General features: G+C 41.6%; 1 protein-coding gene across 1 annotated transcript in view; it reads right to left on the bottom strand.

The window, feature by feature from the left end:
- FLT1 (fms related tyrosine kinase 1) overlaps positions 1-15,852 on the bottom strand; it is a 114,179-nt gene that overhangs the window by 56,122 nt on the left and 42,205 nt on the right. Inside the window, exon 11 of the mRNA XM_027677811.1 lies at positions 4,294-4,408. Within this exon, the coding sequence (XP_027533612.1) occupies positions 4,294-4,408 (115 nt within the window). The remainder of the gene's footprint in view (positions 1-4,293; positions 4,409-15,852) is intronic.

Here is a 15,852-nt window from a genome sequence, read left to right as displayed (position 1 = left end):
AGGGATGGGACCACTGAAAACCTCTGTCAGTAAGGTATTTATGCAGTGGAAAACAAAGCCATATACATATATATATATATAGCACATCTCAAGGATGAAAGATCACCACCTCCCGAAGGTCTTGCTTTATGGTGAACTTGCCGCTGGCTGCCGCAAGAGAGGAGCCCCGAAGAAAAGATACAAGGACTCCCTGAAACAACATCTCAGCCTTGGCCATATTGATCAGCATAACTGGTCTACTCTGGCCTCCAATCGGGAGGCCTGGAGACACACCATCTATAACGCTCCTGTTTCCTTTGAGAACTCACACAGGATCACTCTCGAGGAGAAAAGACAATGCAGAAAGAACCGTGACTTGCAGAATATACCACCTAAGGAGTCTTTCTGTTGTGCCTTTTGCAATCGGGCATGTCTATCTCGTATTGGCCTTATTAGCCACCAGCATGCTTGCAACAAATGTGGATAGAGCCTTCCCCAAATCTTCATTCGTGAAGCCTAGTCATGATGATGATATATGTGTGTGTGTGTGCATATATATATATATATATATATATATATATATACGCGCACACACATATATGCATGATAAACCACAACTTCATGCATTATTACCCTCTACACACAGTTCTTGAAGGCATATCCTGTGACACAGACGCATGGTACCTGCTGTTGTCGGTGGGACCTCAATATTTGCTAACAGCAGAGGGGTGAGGCAGTCACCCCTCATTCTGTTCAATTTTGGTTTCTCAAGGATGTGATTCTATAGGTTATTTCCCCCAAAAAAGGGGGTTTTGTCTCACTCCCTCCGACTTTTCCCTGTACTCAACTGCCCTCTTGTCTATTGTCTCCTTCCCTCGGATTTATCATCCTTTCTTCTTGAACCATGCTTTTTACTCTCTTTCATGTGAACTTAGTGCTTTTCTGCACATTCTCCATACCCAGGATCATTGTCAACTTCTCCTGCAGCACCCTGTCTCTTCTACCCCTGTACAAGGGGTACTGACTCCTGTCAAAGCTATTGATAAAGTAGTGTGTGCCTGCACACACAGGAGGGAACGCATGCCTGTATGTATGCACTGGTAACAATGAATGCACCAGCTTTTTGTACCTTATAATTGCAGGTCATTCACAGATTGACATTTTAATGAACACAGCCCATGCAAAGAATAATAATCAGTATTAGCGCTCAGTAATACAGAGCAGTTAGCTTTAGCTGGGAACACTGAGAAGTGATAGGTTTTAGTAGCCGAATGACAGGAGAGTGTCTGTGACCTGTTTACATGATAAGTCTAAGAATAGCGCAACTTTGTAGGAAATCCCTGAAATGTCCAACAAAACAAGAATTAAAACTTTGGGTGGGGGAATCAAATCACTTCAAGTGTTGTATTATGATTAAGTATTATGGTTGATGTTACAAAGTTCTTCCATTATACCACTCGAGTTTCTCAATGTCCTTTTAGAGAGGCTTCAGCGGAAATGTTACTAAAACAGTGTTGTCACGGTTTCTCTGTCACCAGAAGAATAACTGCGCAGACACAGGGTTTGAGGTTTTTCTAACTTTAAAATGTACTTCTGACTACCCTGATAACCACAGAGAAACAAACAACTGACCACAGCAAAGAGCCAAACTGGAGGCACTCAGATGTTGCACATAGAGAAAATGCGTGGAACTGGCACGAAGTCTTTAAGAAGGTGAAAACAGCTACCTTGATTGCTAAAGAAACCTTTTGATAATTCCTTTTTCATCTCTTCCCTTGGTTACAATAATCTCATCCAGTCACCACCCTCATTTCTCCTTTCATAGTGACCCAAGTGTGCAGCCTTTTTCAGTTTCTTCATCCATTTTTCTCCATTCTTCTACCACTTTGCCTCCTACATCTTTGTTGTTTCCATTGAGCTTTGAGATTGTTTCTACCACGCTTGCTGTGTGGGGATATGAAAGTGGGATAGACACTCTGTTTAGGTTGCAGGGCACCATTAATGTGGAAGAGCCTCAGAGAGCTGTTCACAGCTGCTTGCAATAGCAGAACTGCTCACAGCAGTCCATCAGAGCCAGACGCTTGTGATGATGCGCTGCATTCAGTGAGCTCAGTGCTATTAACAGCCTTACAATATCGCAACAGATGCGGAAGAGTTCTGCTTGAACTGTGTCTCTCTGAATTTGCTCTGGGAGATTGAGAATGACTCTTGGGCTATAAAGAGTGAAAAGTCATAGACTCCCATGGATTTAAGAAAATAATCCTGGATGCTCCAGAGCGGCTGTGTGTGCACAAATCATGCAACTCTCAGCTTGGCCAGGAACCTGGGCTTAGAGAGCATTTTCTGCTTTACAATAGCAATCCAGCTGTGCTTGAAGAGCTATGGAAGAGCAGCAAAAATAGAGAAACTTAAGAAAAGCTGTGAAAAAGCGGAGTAAAGGGATTGTTTCACTGATGTCCCCCTTCCCATAAGGACCAGGAGGAATAAGGCAAAGCAAGGTAGAACTTTCTTAGTTGAACTAAAGAGCAAGAAGACAAGGAATACCAAGGAGAACCAATAAGTTTCACGGCAAAACTTTCTGTGCAGAGACAATTCCTTGGTTCATTTCTGGGCACATTTTTCAAAAAGGGCTGTTTGCCAAAGACTTCAAACAAACCCAGCATTTCTGCTGCAAGGACCCATTATTAGCATCTTCCTCCAGGGAGGAATTTATTTGCTCTTGACTGGAAGTTGCTTTGACATTTCAGCCACTCCTCTTACACTGTCTCCAAAATACACAGCACACAAGGAGAATGAGATCTGATCATTAGACAGTTCCTTCTGCACCCTGTGAGCAGGTAGGACTTCACCCATAGCATGGCTATATGCCTTCTGGAAAATAATTGATTCTTATCACCTTGTTCATCATTCCTCCTTTGGAGTAAACTGTGTCTTCCTGTGCCTGAAATGGTTTCCCTTTCCTCCTTCAAATCCCTCCTCATGTCACATTTTTCATGTGCTTTCCTATGATAGTCTACCCTAGGAAGCTGTTTGCTTCCATCTTTGCCTTGATCTTTAAGCACGTAGAGCTGGACAGCTAAATAGAGCAAATGCCTCAATGGGATCCAGCCCATTCCCATGCGCTGGAATGGTGCCATGAACACCTGTGGTACTTTCTAAATAATATAACAGCAGGAGAAAATGCAGTCCCAGATCTGATTCTTGGCTGCACGTAAAACCCTATTTATTCTGCGGCGTGTGAAAGGGCCCTAACATGAGAATAATTACAGTTCATACACATTTTCACATGCAGAAGACTGAAGGCAGCCATCAAGGAAAAGAGACCTATAACCTCAGCACCCTTAGAATTACAAAAAGCATTTTGGTGGCCTTAAAAATGACCAGCCTAGAGAAAGATAGGCTTTAAAATTTATAAACTCTTCAGATATTACTGCCACAAACTAAACTAGCCTGTGAAAATAGATGCTGTGACAGTGGCATGGCATTGTACATCTTCATCTGAGCGGCTCCATAGCACAGGCTAGCCAACCACACCAAATCAGTCTCATGTATAACCCAGGGAAGTGAAGCTGATCTAGGACATCCTTGATTTGAAGGCTTTAATTGATGGGCAATCCTCCTTAGCCCCTGGCAAGTTAATCTGATTGGCATTCTCTCTCACATTAGACACCAACAGAATACAGGCCCACATGCCCTTCAGAATTGTGGGCATTTCCCCATGGCACATAAAGGAATGCTTCACTTAGACTAGACACTTAACATTGAGATGGTTAATATCACTGGGATGAATCCCACCTTGCTGTCTGACTGAGATCTCTCTTAAACTTTGCTTCTGTAGTCTGGATTCCTTTGGCTCTTTAAATTTTTTATTCCAGAAAAGACTTGATCATCCAATCATCTAGGACCACATCTGTGAATAAACTCTAATGAGAGTAAATTGTTTAATTCTCATAGGAAAAACAACATGAAATTGTGCAATTGCACAACATTAACCAAAGATGGCCTGGAACCCTGCCCCTGTGCTCCTGAGGTACCCCCAGATACTACAGACCATGTCTAAGAGAGCAGTTATAGTGAATCCCACTGATACACTCTCTTGGTATGTCACTTAATATGATTGCCTGCAGAAATAAATACATGTCTGCATCTCAGCAAATAAATACCAAGTATGAAAGTTATCTGCATGTATGCAGATTTTCAAATCAAAACAATATAAAAATACTGGCTTCCTCACTGTTACCTCTAGAGCATCTTACAGTGCCTTTTCAACACATGCTCTCACACAGAAAGGTTATCTGCTCCTAGGAATCATACCTTATTTTTGCCCTCTATTACAGCCATTCTCTCAGTGATGCTCTGGATCCTGTTTCCTATGTTGCTGCCAGCTTTCACGATGAAAGATCCTTCAGTATAAAAGCAAAAGCCATGCCTGAAGACAACAAAAATTGAAATTTTATTGATTCAGTAATAGAAATTCAACACATAAGACAAAACAATTGTTCTGAAAACAGTGATAAGTCAGGGAAACTTCAGGTGCCGTGATGACCAGGTAAGTACAGTTATTTTTCATTAAATCTGATAATTGGATCCACTTCCCCAGCCCCTCCTTGAATATTAGTTCTCTGGAATCAGTGTTCACATTTAACCCACTGTGGACCAGGAGGTCAGAATTTACAGTCAGAGCCTGAATATAGGGCTGTGCAAGACCAACATCCTATTTCCAATGCTCCTGTTTTCGGACATCACCATGGTTCAATGTTGGCTTAAAATGTGAGTTCATACACCTTTTAGCCTTTAAGTCAAGACCCATTCCATAATGTACTGGATGCTGATTTATTATGTGCGGGTTCTTTTTGTTATAATGGCATATGATACTGCTAGTCATTTTAGAATATTTTCTTTAGTTCAGTTTACAAAATGGCAAAATATCAATACTGTGGCTCAATGATTACAAGACACAGTAAAAATGAGCATAATCTTGCAAATTAGCAAAACAAAGTTAAACAAAACTAAATAGTAAGAGGATTTAAAAGATAATTTAACCAAGAAAAAAATCAAAGTCATCTTAATGAATGGAAGTCCCAGAGAAAAAATGTTTTTGCCTTATGCAACAAATCAGCTTGTAATCAAAACATTCAGGTGTGGTCATGGTAGAGCTAATTTGTTTCTCAAAGTCTAATTTGGTACACATGGAAATAAACACAATGGAATGCTTCTTAAATGTTGCCTGACCCTGTTCTTCTTTGAGAGTATCAAGCTTAGCTTTTCCTCCAAAATTAAGTTGTTCCTTGTTCAATTCCAGTTCCATTGGTAGAGACTAACCCTTCAGCTAGGGGAATCTCTTTCAGATATTCTTTGATCTTTCATGGATTTGAAAGATAACGACTGTAGTATCTGTAATCAAACAGTTCTGACATGTATAACAGTTGTTTGGAGAAATGAAATTTAATGCCCAGTGACTGGATAACAGAATATGATGTAATCCTGATCAAAGAATAAAATTCATTTCCTTTCACCAACTGTGCACTTTGCTTAAACTTTGTTTAGAATATCAATAGTACAATAACTTTACATGCTTGTTTTTAATTGTGCAGCTTTCTGTCAAATTGGCCAGTGTCTTAGCAGATATATACCAGCTTAGAGAAATGATGCATGGAATCTGATTTGGGCTGTAGTATGTGATTGTCTGCCCCAATTTCACAATATACATTGAGAGGATCAGTGCGTTGAAAAGGCAAAAAAACCCCAGAAGGCCATGGAGATTCATGCATGGAAAGAGGGCAGGGAGCAATAGCATGGCAGTAAAGCCCTATCAACGTTACTTTTTCTTTCAGACTCTGGTTTTAAAGCCAACTTCTAATATGTGACTCTTGAGGCCAGGGTGGATGAAAGATAGCTGCATTAAGGGAGGCACTTAATGCATTCTAATGGGAAAATTTGATTAAAAATTACTCAGAAAGGTAGATGTCATTTACTTTGCACATTTAATGCTCCAAGAAGTCTTGATCTGTAGCAAGACTAAAACACAGAAGACATGATAATTTGGGTAAGATGGTAACATTTCCATGCCATAGGAGATATCAGAACTCATTTTGTGATGTCAGTACTGTACGCACACAAACAGGCAGTATCAAAAACACATCCTTGTGAGTGGATGCAATCTGTACAGGAAAACAGACACCCCAAAACCTCACTTGACTTATACTAAAAAGTACCTCCTAACTTTTTTTCCTTTCCCCACAGAATACGTTTGTGTTTCTTTGTTACAATGCTGAAATTTTGTACTCTTTACCATAAGTCTTTACAGAGACACATATTTTGGTAAAGGACAGAAAGAAGCACATGCATATTCAGAAGCTGCTTGTGCATCTCTGAAAAGCATCTCCGATTTCCTTTCTTGCAACTCCGTAGCCTCCAGACTTAGTTGCTATTATTATACTCTTCCTCATAATTCCTTAAAAAGACTGTATACATTTGGGTTGCCATGTCTTAGGGATGAGGACACTGTTATGTCTTTGTTGATGCCCAGCACAATGAAGTGCTGATTATTCATTAATATCATAATACAAACCACCATCATAACTACAATAACATCACAAAAACAAGAAAAAGACATGTAAAACGCCAAATGAAATATTAGCCCCAGAGGCACATCTGTGAACTCTACTAACTTCACATACCATTCCACATCTAAACTTCTGACTACGACGTTAATGCAACTATAGTAGAAACTCAAATACACTTCATAGCTGTTACCCATGGTTTTAATAAAAAAGGAGTCACAATCAAGCTGAGAGTACTATATCCAGCAGCTGCCAGTACACAGTTGGAGACATGAATACTGTTCTATACACCACTTTGGCTCCACAGATTGCTGGATCACCAAACATTTGCAGATCTGTTGCAGCGCGGCTGCCAGGCAAAGCCTAGGACAGGACTCAGACTCATCCTTTTCGATGCAGAACCAGATGCGTTCTCTCATCAGCTGCCAAATGCCTTCACTTTAACCTCAAATACAGTAACGTAGCTTTAGGAACATCACACAAGCTACATCCACTCTTCTGAGCTGGCTGCTCAGGTTAATACTCCAAGGCATCCTGCCTCTTGCTGCTGCCAGGGGTGCTATGTGAAAGACACTACCAGCAGCAGGGTAGAGATGGGGAAGGGACAAATGGGAGTAGTGAAGTCCTGACTCTTAACCTGACCTCTTCTAACAACGGGCATTTTGTAACAGAAAGAGAAAAGGCTCTGCTGAATGTAGATGTAGTCATCAAACCAAATGTTTGTGTTAAGTGCAGATGCTTGGAGAGAAAGAGAGAAAAATGAAAACACAAAAATCTATGCTGGCTGGAACCTAAACAGACAATCATCTTCTTGTTAACTCAATTGATGTTTCATTGCATGTGTCCTCAGATAACATGAGCTACATATTTTTCTGCTTTTTAAAGAAATTGCAAACTACTTCAAAATACCTACTCAGTAAAATAGCAAGGGTATCCCATTTTTAGCAAGAACTGCCTGTGTTTCCAAGGAAATCCCATTGATTTTTAGATATTTGAATATTACTCCAGATATCTCCTGAGTGCATGAATTCCTGAAATGTTTTGTTTTGGGATGAGCCTCGTTGCTTTGCATCTTCAGGAAATCTTATAGCAGGGTTACCACCAGGTTAATGAACAAGCACACAGTGTGCAGAGGGTTTGATAAACAAGCTGATATCCGTCAGCACATTTCTAAGTATTTCTTTCAACTGTTTCCCTGCAGACCCTTTCATGTTCCTATTTTGTGGGTGCGACTCTGCACGTGTAGAGATCCCATAAAAAAATGCTACGGGGATGTGTACGAACCTATGTTTATAAACATTATGTAACCTCAGAGCAAGGTAATCGGGCTCTGCTTTCTTAGTTGAGCAGAGCAATCAGGTTTTTCACACCCTAAGTAGTTTTTCCCATGTGCCTGCATGCGTGCTGGCATGCACATTTGCTGTTGTCCACCCGCACCCACCCTCGCCTGCACAGGCACGCGTCTGAGAAAACAGCTATTCCTTTGGAAAAACAGGAGCCGCTAATTCTCTGTCGGATTTCAAGAGAAGCCCAACACAGGGGGAAAGAGGGGTGAGAGCGTCTCCGTCTATGGTGCAGGGCGCGTTCTGCTGTCAGACCTGCTCTTCACCCGTAGCTTCAGGAATTTGCATAACTTTGGAAAGGCTGGGGGTGGTTTATGCAACCAGAAGTTAAGTCCAGCTTTATAAAGGGTTTGTGATGTGCAGAGCTGGCACCAGCAGGGGCCCTGGAGAAGTGGCCTGGGGGAGAGGACCCAGCCTGCTTCTCAAGAACACATCAAGCCCTTGCGGAAGCAGAGTGTGCCATGTTTGAAGATGCAAAGATAATCACAGTGCTGGGAACCGTCTTGTGTAGCGGAGGAAGCCAAACAACAAGAGGAAAGCTGCATATGCTCCTGATTTCGCACAGGAAGCTAGCAGCACCTCCTGCCAAAGCGAGATAAGAAAACTCCCATGGCTTATCCTGGACAAGGCTGTGGTGATCAACCTTCGCTTCACACTGTCCTCGCTCTGCTCGGTGGCCCGCTCCCTTTCCTAATGAGTTTCAGAGCCCTCACCTTTATTAGTACACAGCACGCCAAGCACAATAGTGTGGTGTATTTATAACTATCAATGGGGAAAAGTTTCCAGGGTAAGAGTGTACTTCATGTCATCTTGATGTATGTCACTGAAATCTAACTACAAACCTACTCCAAGCTAAAGTCCTGCCGATTAAACTACTTGTCTCAGAAGAAAAGCTGTTCTGTTGCCACCCCAGTGATTTATAGCAGAGCATAGGAGCTGAGGTAAGTGATTTGTGGCTTGACCCTGAGTATGACAGTCAGTTCTAAATGAAAGCCCCACATCCAGCCTGACCAGACACATCTTCCCCATACCAAAGACAGTACTGCAGTTTGCAGTTCAAGTAGTACCAGTGGAAGAGCCTCATTCCCCAGACCCACTGGAAAAATACTTGTCTCTACCTCCTTATCTTCCCAGCTCTTCCCTCCCAATTCCTCCTGCGTGATCCCAGAGGCCATTGCAATTGTTACCTCCTGTAACATCCCATTCAACTCTCTAAGCATTCCTCTTGGCAAAGCTGCTGGAAGCCTCAATCACACTGAATCACTGAGGCAGTGCTTGTCAATTGATAGTATTCGTCAATCGCACCAGTACTAGGTGCCAGGGGAAGCCATCCTGTCAGTAATACTGCCCATTTTTTAGAGTGATTAATGGCAGTCACAATACTCTTCTCAGCACCTTTCTTTTTTTAAAGAGCAGCCATCTATTCCTAGCAGTATCAGGACAATGTTACTACAAATCCCAGTTGGGCTGACTCACATCTTTCAAGAAGCAATGGTGACAACACTAACTTAAGACAGGAACTCTGGGAATTCCTGGAATTGTAAAGAATACATAGGAACTGTTTTTCATTTGGAAGTTATCAAAAAAATCTGAATGACATGGGCCTCACCAGCTCTGTGCCTCAGCATCCAGCGCTGTGCAATTGGTAGCATAGGGCTGGTGTAGCCACGTGTCCCTGGGAATATTGAATCAATCTGAAGCAGGAAACAGAGAGGAAAAATAGTAGCAGGGATCATGTACAGTTTGTGAAACGTGCTTTATGGGGGAGAAGGGGAGAACATCTGCTGGCCCCCTGCCAGCTTTGTCTGTGCCTATGAGTCTGTGATTCTCAGAAGCTTTGGTCCAAGTGTTCCTGGTCTAGAACAAAACCAACAAGTTAGAGATCGAAATACTGGCCCCACTGCATTCGGTGGCAAAGCTGCAGCTGGGAGCTCATCCCAAGTACCTTTCCCAATATAGGGATTAGTGGGGCTAGGAGGAAATCTACAAATGGTAGGAACTTGATATATTTTACGCTGTATATTGTTTATTTGTTTATTTGTATTTACTTAGGAACTTAGCAAGGAATGCCAATTAAGAAATCCTAGTGAAAGTGGTGCGTATTCCTCCCTTGCATGACTGCTTCTCGTCTCTGCTCCCACTGTCATTGGTCTCTACTTCTTCCCATCATAGTATCAACATTTGCCTACCAAGAGCAGATGGGATATCACCAGCACATCTCACTTCAGATACTCTCATGACTCTCAGAGTGCAGCAACTCTCCATTGCCACTCTTCAACCTTTGTCTCCAGAGTAGGTGCAACTTGTGACCAAGGACACCATGCTGAGAAACTATTCACTGACAGGCTGTGGGGTGGCTGAAGGATTTCTAAGTGGCCTCCGTACATTAGGCTGGGATGGGGCGCTGGTGTACTGCTCACTTGCCAGAGGGAAGACTGAGGGTTTTTTCTGTTTTGTAGGATGATTTTTTCCCCATTGAGAGGGATATCTGGAGAGTAAGTATATTCTCTAGGGGAGATCCCTGATGTCCCAAATGCCTCATCCTCCTGGTTAGCATCTTTGAAAACAGTAGGGTATATGGCATATGTTGTGCATTTCCATGACTCTATCAAAAACGAAAGTATTTGATAGCTGCACACTGCCTTTCTTGCTATTATCTACATGCAACCAGATAATGAGATAGTGTTTCCTTTTCATACTAATCCTTTCCAAACATTATGACTTGCCCTGAACTATTCCAAAATGCTTCCATGGAAAGATGATTGATTTGAGCTATCTCAAAAGAAGCAGTAAGATCAGCAGCAGTGTTACCTACCCCAGCTTTCAACCCTTCATCAGCCTATGTTCACATTTCCACAGGAAAAAAATATCTTTTATATCTGCACACCTGAGCACCCTGCAACACCAACTACTCACAACAAAAAATGCAAATGATTGAGGCTGAAGGTCACAAAAAAAACCCATTCTGTTTCCAATTTCTTTCCCAACACTTGAGACCCGGGAACATAACACCATTTGAAAGTCATTTTTCAGGTGTTTGTACATCCTGAAGTTACCTGAAATTTTCTCACTTTGTCTTATCAGAAAACTATATTTTGCTTCTTGACCCTCAGTTTTCTGATTCACACTGCTTAACATTCTTCATGGACACAAATTACTATCTTATTTCAACCTTATTATCCCTTCCTTCCTTCCTTATTATCCACCTCTGTTCCCTCCTTTACTAGACTATAATCACTCTCATGTCCCATGCAATCCTGAGACTCAGCCTCCACTTTCTCTGTCCGAAAACAACAATCATGTCCTCCACAGAGGAGCTGAATGTTGGTTGGAACCATAGAATTATCACTCAAAGCATGAGATTTTCACAAACACCTAGAATTTCTTTCTGGGGAAAAATATGTCTGATTTTAATAGTCTGTAGTATTGCAAGGAAGAGGGTCTTGTGATTTGGTTGAACAGTCAGAATCCTAAAGAGAAAGTCCATGAAACCTCTACATACAGCGTCCACTTTATTTTTTTTATTTCAAATTTATGTTCCCTATATATAAAGCCCAAGATTCCATTCAGATGCTTCTTGCATAAGTTCTTTTTCATGTACAACTCACTTTTGATAGTTCGCTCAACTTCTAGACATAACCTTATATCTATAACCTTCCAAGATCTGTGTAGATGCAACACCTTCCTTCTCACAGTATCAAAATCCCCTTCCTTTCCTTTGCTGTGCTGAGTGGATCCTCTAGGTTGTAGAAAGGAGTAACACCTTACTAACCCATTTACATAGTTCTTAATACTCCCTGTCTTGCTGACAAGCTGGACGCACAACTCACACCCTTTCCATTTTCCAGTGATTAGCAAAGGAGATGGAGGAGCTATTGCTGCACGGAGGTTGTGTTTTTCAAGATGATTTGTATTCAGCTTCACTCCAAGTAAGGGTCTGAGAGCAACTCTGAGCTGACTGGATTGAGGGACTAGAAGTGCAGGCAGAAAACAAGGAAGGGATGAGAAAGAATGGAGGGAAACATTTTTAGGGAGAGAGGGGAGTTGATTTGAGGGAAAACAGGAAGAGAAAATACTGACAGACATGGATGTAAGACCAAGGATCCATCTACCCCATATCCTGTCCCAACAATGACCATAAGCAGATGGTTGGGGATGAGTAAGAGCAGGACTAACTTCAGATACTTCCTCCTAATACTCCCCCAGTCACCAATTATTATCAGCTCAGGAACTTCCCGCAATGGAGACTGTTTCTACACTTCAGTGGATTTCTCTTCCAAGACTTCGCACAAACTTTTCAACCCCCCAAAATCCTCTGGTGAGGAGTTTCACAAATATGCTATCCATTGCATGAAGAGCTATATCCTCTTTCTGTTCCAAATTGTGCTCTTCTTGTCTTCACTTAATGGCCCCTACTTCTTGAACTGGAAAAGACATACACAATTACTTCTCAGACGTGTGTAGATCACAAATTTGTAGATCTCTATCTTGTAGCCCCCAAGTCACCTCTTTTTTGGTCTGCAGAGACTTGACCTCCTTCCTCACTTGTGCCTCACACATTCCTCTCATTCCTTGAAATTCGTTTAACCCTTTTTGATGCCACTCCTGGTGTGCCTCCCAGTTTGCTGCATCCTTTGAAATGAAAGGACCAGAAATGCTCACAGTATAAAAGATGTCGGTAATTTATGGATTTGTGGAGTTATCATGGTGTCCTTTATTCCAGTCTTTATTTCTTTCCTGGTAATTCCTAACACTTGATTTGCTTTTTGAGCTGCTCACGATGGTGATCATTTTCACAAACACATCTATCACAACGCTCAGATCCCTCTTTGTGGTAGTAATGACCAGCCAATAGACTTTTTACATGTATCTTACATATGAAAACAGATTTTTTTCCTGTGTATATCATGCACATTTATCTTAAGTGAATTTCACCCTGCCACTTTGTCACTTGGATACCCAGATTCATACAGTTCTGCATTTCTTTGCAATCAGCCCCTCGTCCTTACAAATCTGCATAACTTGGTATCATCAGCAGACTCTGTCACCTCCTTACCATCTTTTACGGGTTATTTCTGAACATGTTGACAAGTACAGACCCCAGCACCAGCTCCTGAGAAACTTCAGTGGTCGCCTCCCTACGCTGCAAGAACTGGTTGTTCTCTCGTAACCTCTGTTTTCTATTTTTTAACAGAGTATTTTTTTCTGAGCACGATCTTACCTCACATGACATATCTGTTCAAAGCCTTCTGCAAAGGCTTTTTGAAAGGCATACACATAAAAGCAAAAAGGATGCTAACTAAAGTTTGTATATTTTTGTAAAAGGTGTACTAGATCCAGTAATAGCACTCCATTCATAATCACTCCTAAGCACACACAGAGTTTGACCTGGTGCCTTCCTTTGGCCCAGAGCCCCTGCTAGTGCAGGAGCAGGTTTCTGGCTACGGGCTGGGACGCCCCACTGGTTTGGACACCGCCAGCGTGCGGGGCCTTGCTCACATCGTGCAGTCCCCACGTACAGCCTGTCACACATTGTATATTCTATGGGCTGGGCCACAGGGAGTAAAAGATCAATCAGTAACATCCCACGATCTGTGTGACCCTTATGTGTTTTTCCCTAAGATTGGGTGTCAGACTTCACATAGTCAAGCCAAGAGACCACCCTGTGAAGGCAACAAGAGGGAAAAAAAAAGAAACTAGGAGAAAAAAAATAAGGGAGAGCAAGTAAAAAAAAGTAGGTGAGTGAGAATAAAAGTGTGACACTAAGCAGAGCATCCCTGACCACCTGGATCTTGCTGTAGTTCTTGTGTTTTAAGTTTGAACAATGACAAAAAATATAATACTTTTGGGTTTAATTTTTTTTTTAAAAATTTGGTTTAAAGTGATTTGAAAACTAGAAATTTCAAAATTTGAAAGCTTAAGCTTCTGGTTCAACTAAGACCCATAAGGAAGTAATTTCTAGCTTGCAGAATAAATTCATCAGCATCTTACCCTGAGGACAGACTGAGGCAAACTGTACTTGGTGTAAAGTATGTATTTGTCAAGCTTATGTAACCATATGTATGTGCCAGGTCTGATTCATATGGCATTTTGCAAGCAAAATAGTAAAAAATATTTTAAAATTCCATAATACTGACTGAAGACAAGGATACAGCCCCACTACATGTTTTCAGAGGAAAGAATGTGTTCGCAAGCAAGCATTGAATTTTGGGTCCCAGTGGAAGTGCAGAATGAGAAACTTCAACATATTGCTTGTTCAGGTTGAAGTAGATCAGATGCTACTTCACTCCTCTCTTTCTTTTGGTTTCAAATTCCCTGCAAGCCCATGCTGCTACAATGTACAGTCATGGCAGTTCATCTGCATTTTTTTGAAAGATATGTAAAAAAACCATAGGGTTTGATTTTTTTTTACACTAATCTATTGCCCAAACTGCAGCAAAATAAGGGAATAGCTAGTGTAATTTTTTGGTGTACCTGTAAGTACCTTTACATTACCAGATTGCTGTAAGAAGATTTCTTATGGCACAGAGTGGAAGGCACAAAGGCCATCAGCCAGATCCTCAGCCAGTGTGAATTTAGAGCTGAGGATCTAGCCACATATCAAATGAAACAAAGGCATTTTAGAACTACCTGTTTATTAATGGCATCTGACCTACTTTTACCAGCTCTAAGGACTCAGACTTCCCCTTCCTGAAAATAGAAGGTGGCACAGGGAACAAAACCAGTTGCTGTGGACAAACTAATGGGCATCAACATTTGCAGACATCCAACAGTTAAATTTGGGTGGTTCAGTACATTTCTAATTAAGTACAATTAACGTTTGTTCTTTACTTGTTCATTTTACATACCTCACTGATGTTCCAAATCTGGTTTCCCCTGATCATCTCTCCAAGTACATCCTAATGATTCTGCCTTTCAATCCCTTATTAATACATTGACATAAACAATGCAGAAATGTACTTATACTGCTATGCACACATGGCCTGCCTCCTCTTTCACTGAAGTCAGTGGGAGTCTGCCCGTGCAATGTCATTATGCTAGTTTCAGTCTTTCTGTATGTCTGCAGAAGTTTCAAGGAAAACCCCTATTTTTTTTCCTCCCAGAGACGCTCCTCTTCCTCCCTCTGCAGTGCTGGAGAGTTATTTCTATAGAAATTCTATAGAAAACTATTTTTATAGAAAGTCATTCACATGACCCTGCCTTTATACTGCATACAAGTCTCCAAGGGAGGTGATATTCCCTTCTTATCACTCTGTGTCAAATCAGTAGTGGTTTCAATGAGGACTCTCACACATCAGAGCGCTGCAAATATTTTGGTTTCCTGAAATTAGCTCTTTGGCAGCAGTACCAGCTTCAGCATTGTTGCACAGCCCTGGTCTCTGCTGCCTGCTTCTGTCCTCAACATCATGTATTCAGCCCTTCATTTCCAATCCCACCATTAGGTGATTTTACCACCAAGAAGAGTTCATATCCTGACACTATAGTCAGGAAGGCAGAGAATCATGTACTAGTTTTACCTGTGACTTTGTTTTTGTAGGCAACTTCACAATACCATTATGTTTCTCTCTCCCTCAAGCACACACACACACAGAAAATAACCCAAAAGCCAAAAAACCACAGACTGATGTGATGGCAGGGTTGTAAAATAATAATCTCGTATTCAGTTTAAAGCTAAGCAAAACTGATAGCTCAAGGAGCGAGGGATGCAGCAAGGTGATAGGAGAGTTGGAACACCTATGGTAAAACTTCAGTGTGGCATCTGTTTGCAGTTTCTGAGGGGCAGATCAGTTAAATCTTGGGCAGAGCTCAAAGATATCTCTTGAACTGCCCACATAGAAATGTCCAGAGAGAGAAACTGGCCCCAAATGAAACTGCATAACTGCTGAGCAACAGCAGTATCCCACATGCCTTTCTTGGCAATCTCTGCCAGACCAGTTTAAGATAAACACAAATCTGCTGAAGAGATT

Source organism: Neopelma chrysocephalum, unplaced genomic scaffold (assembly GCF_003984885.1).
Source record: "Neopelma chrysocephalum unplaced genomic scaffold, ASM398488v2 Primary Assembly neopelma1_43, whole genome shotgun sequence".
NCBI classification, from domain to species: domain Eukaryota; kingdom Metazoa; phylum Chordata; class Aves; order Passeriformes; family Pipridae; genus Neopelma; species Neopelma chrysocephalum.
Note: the sequence above shows the minus strand (reverse complement) of the source record. Positions and strands in the feature narration are given on the sequence as shown.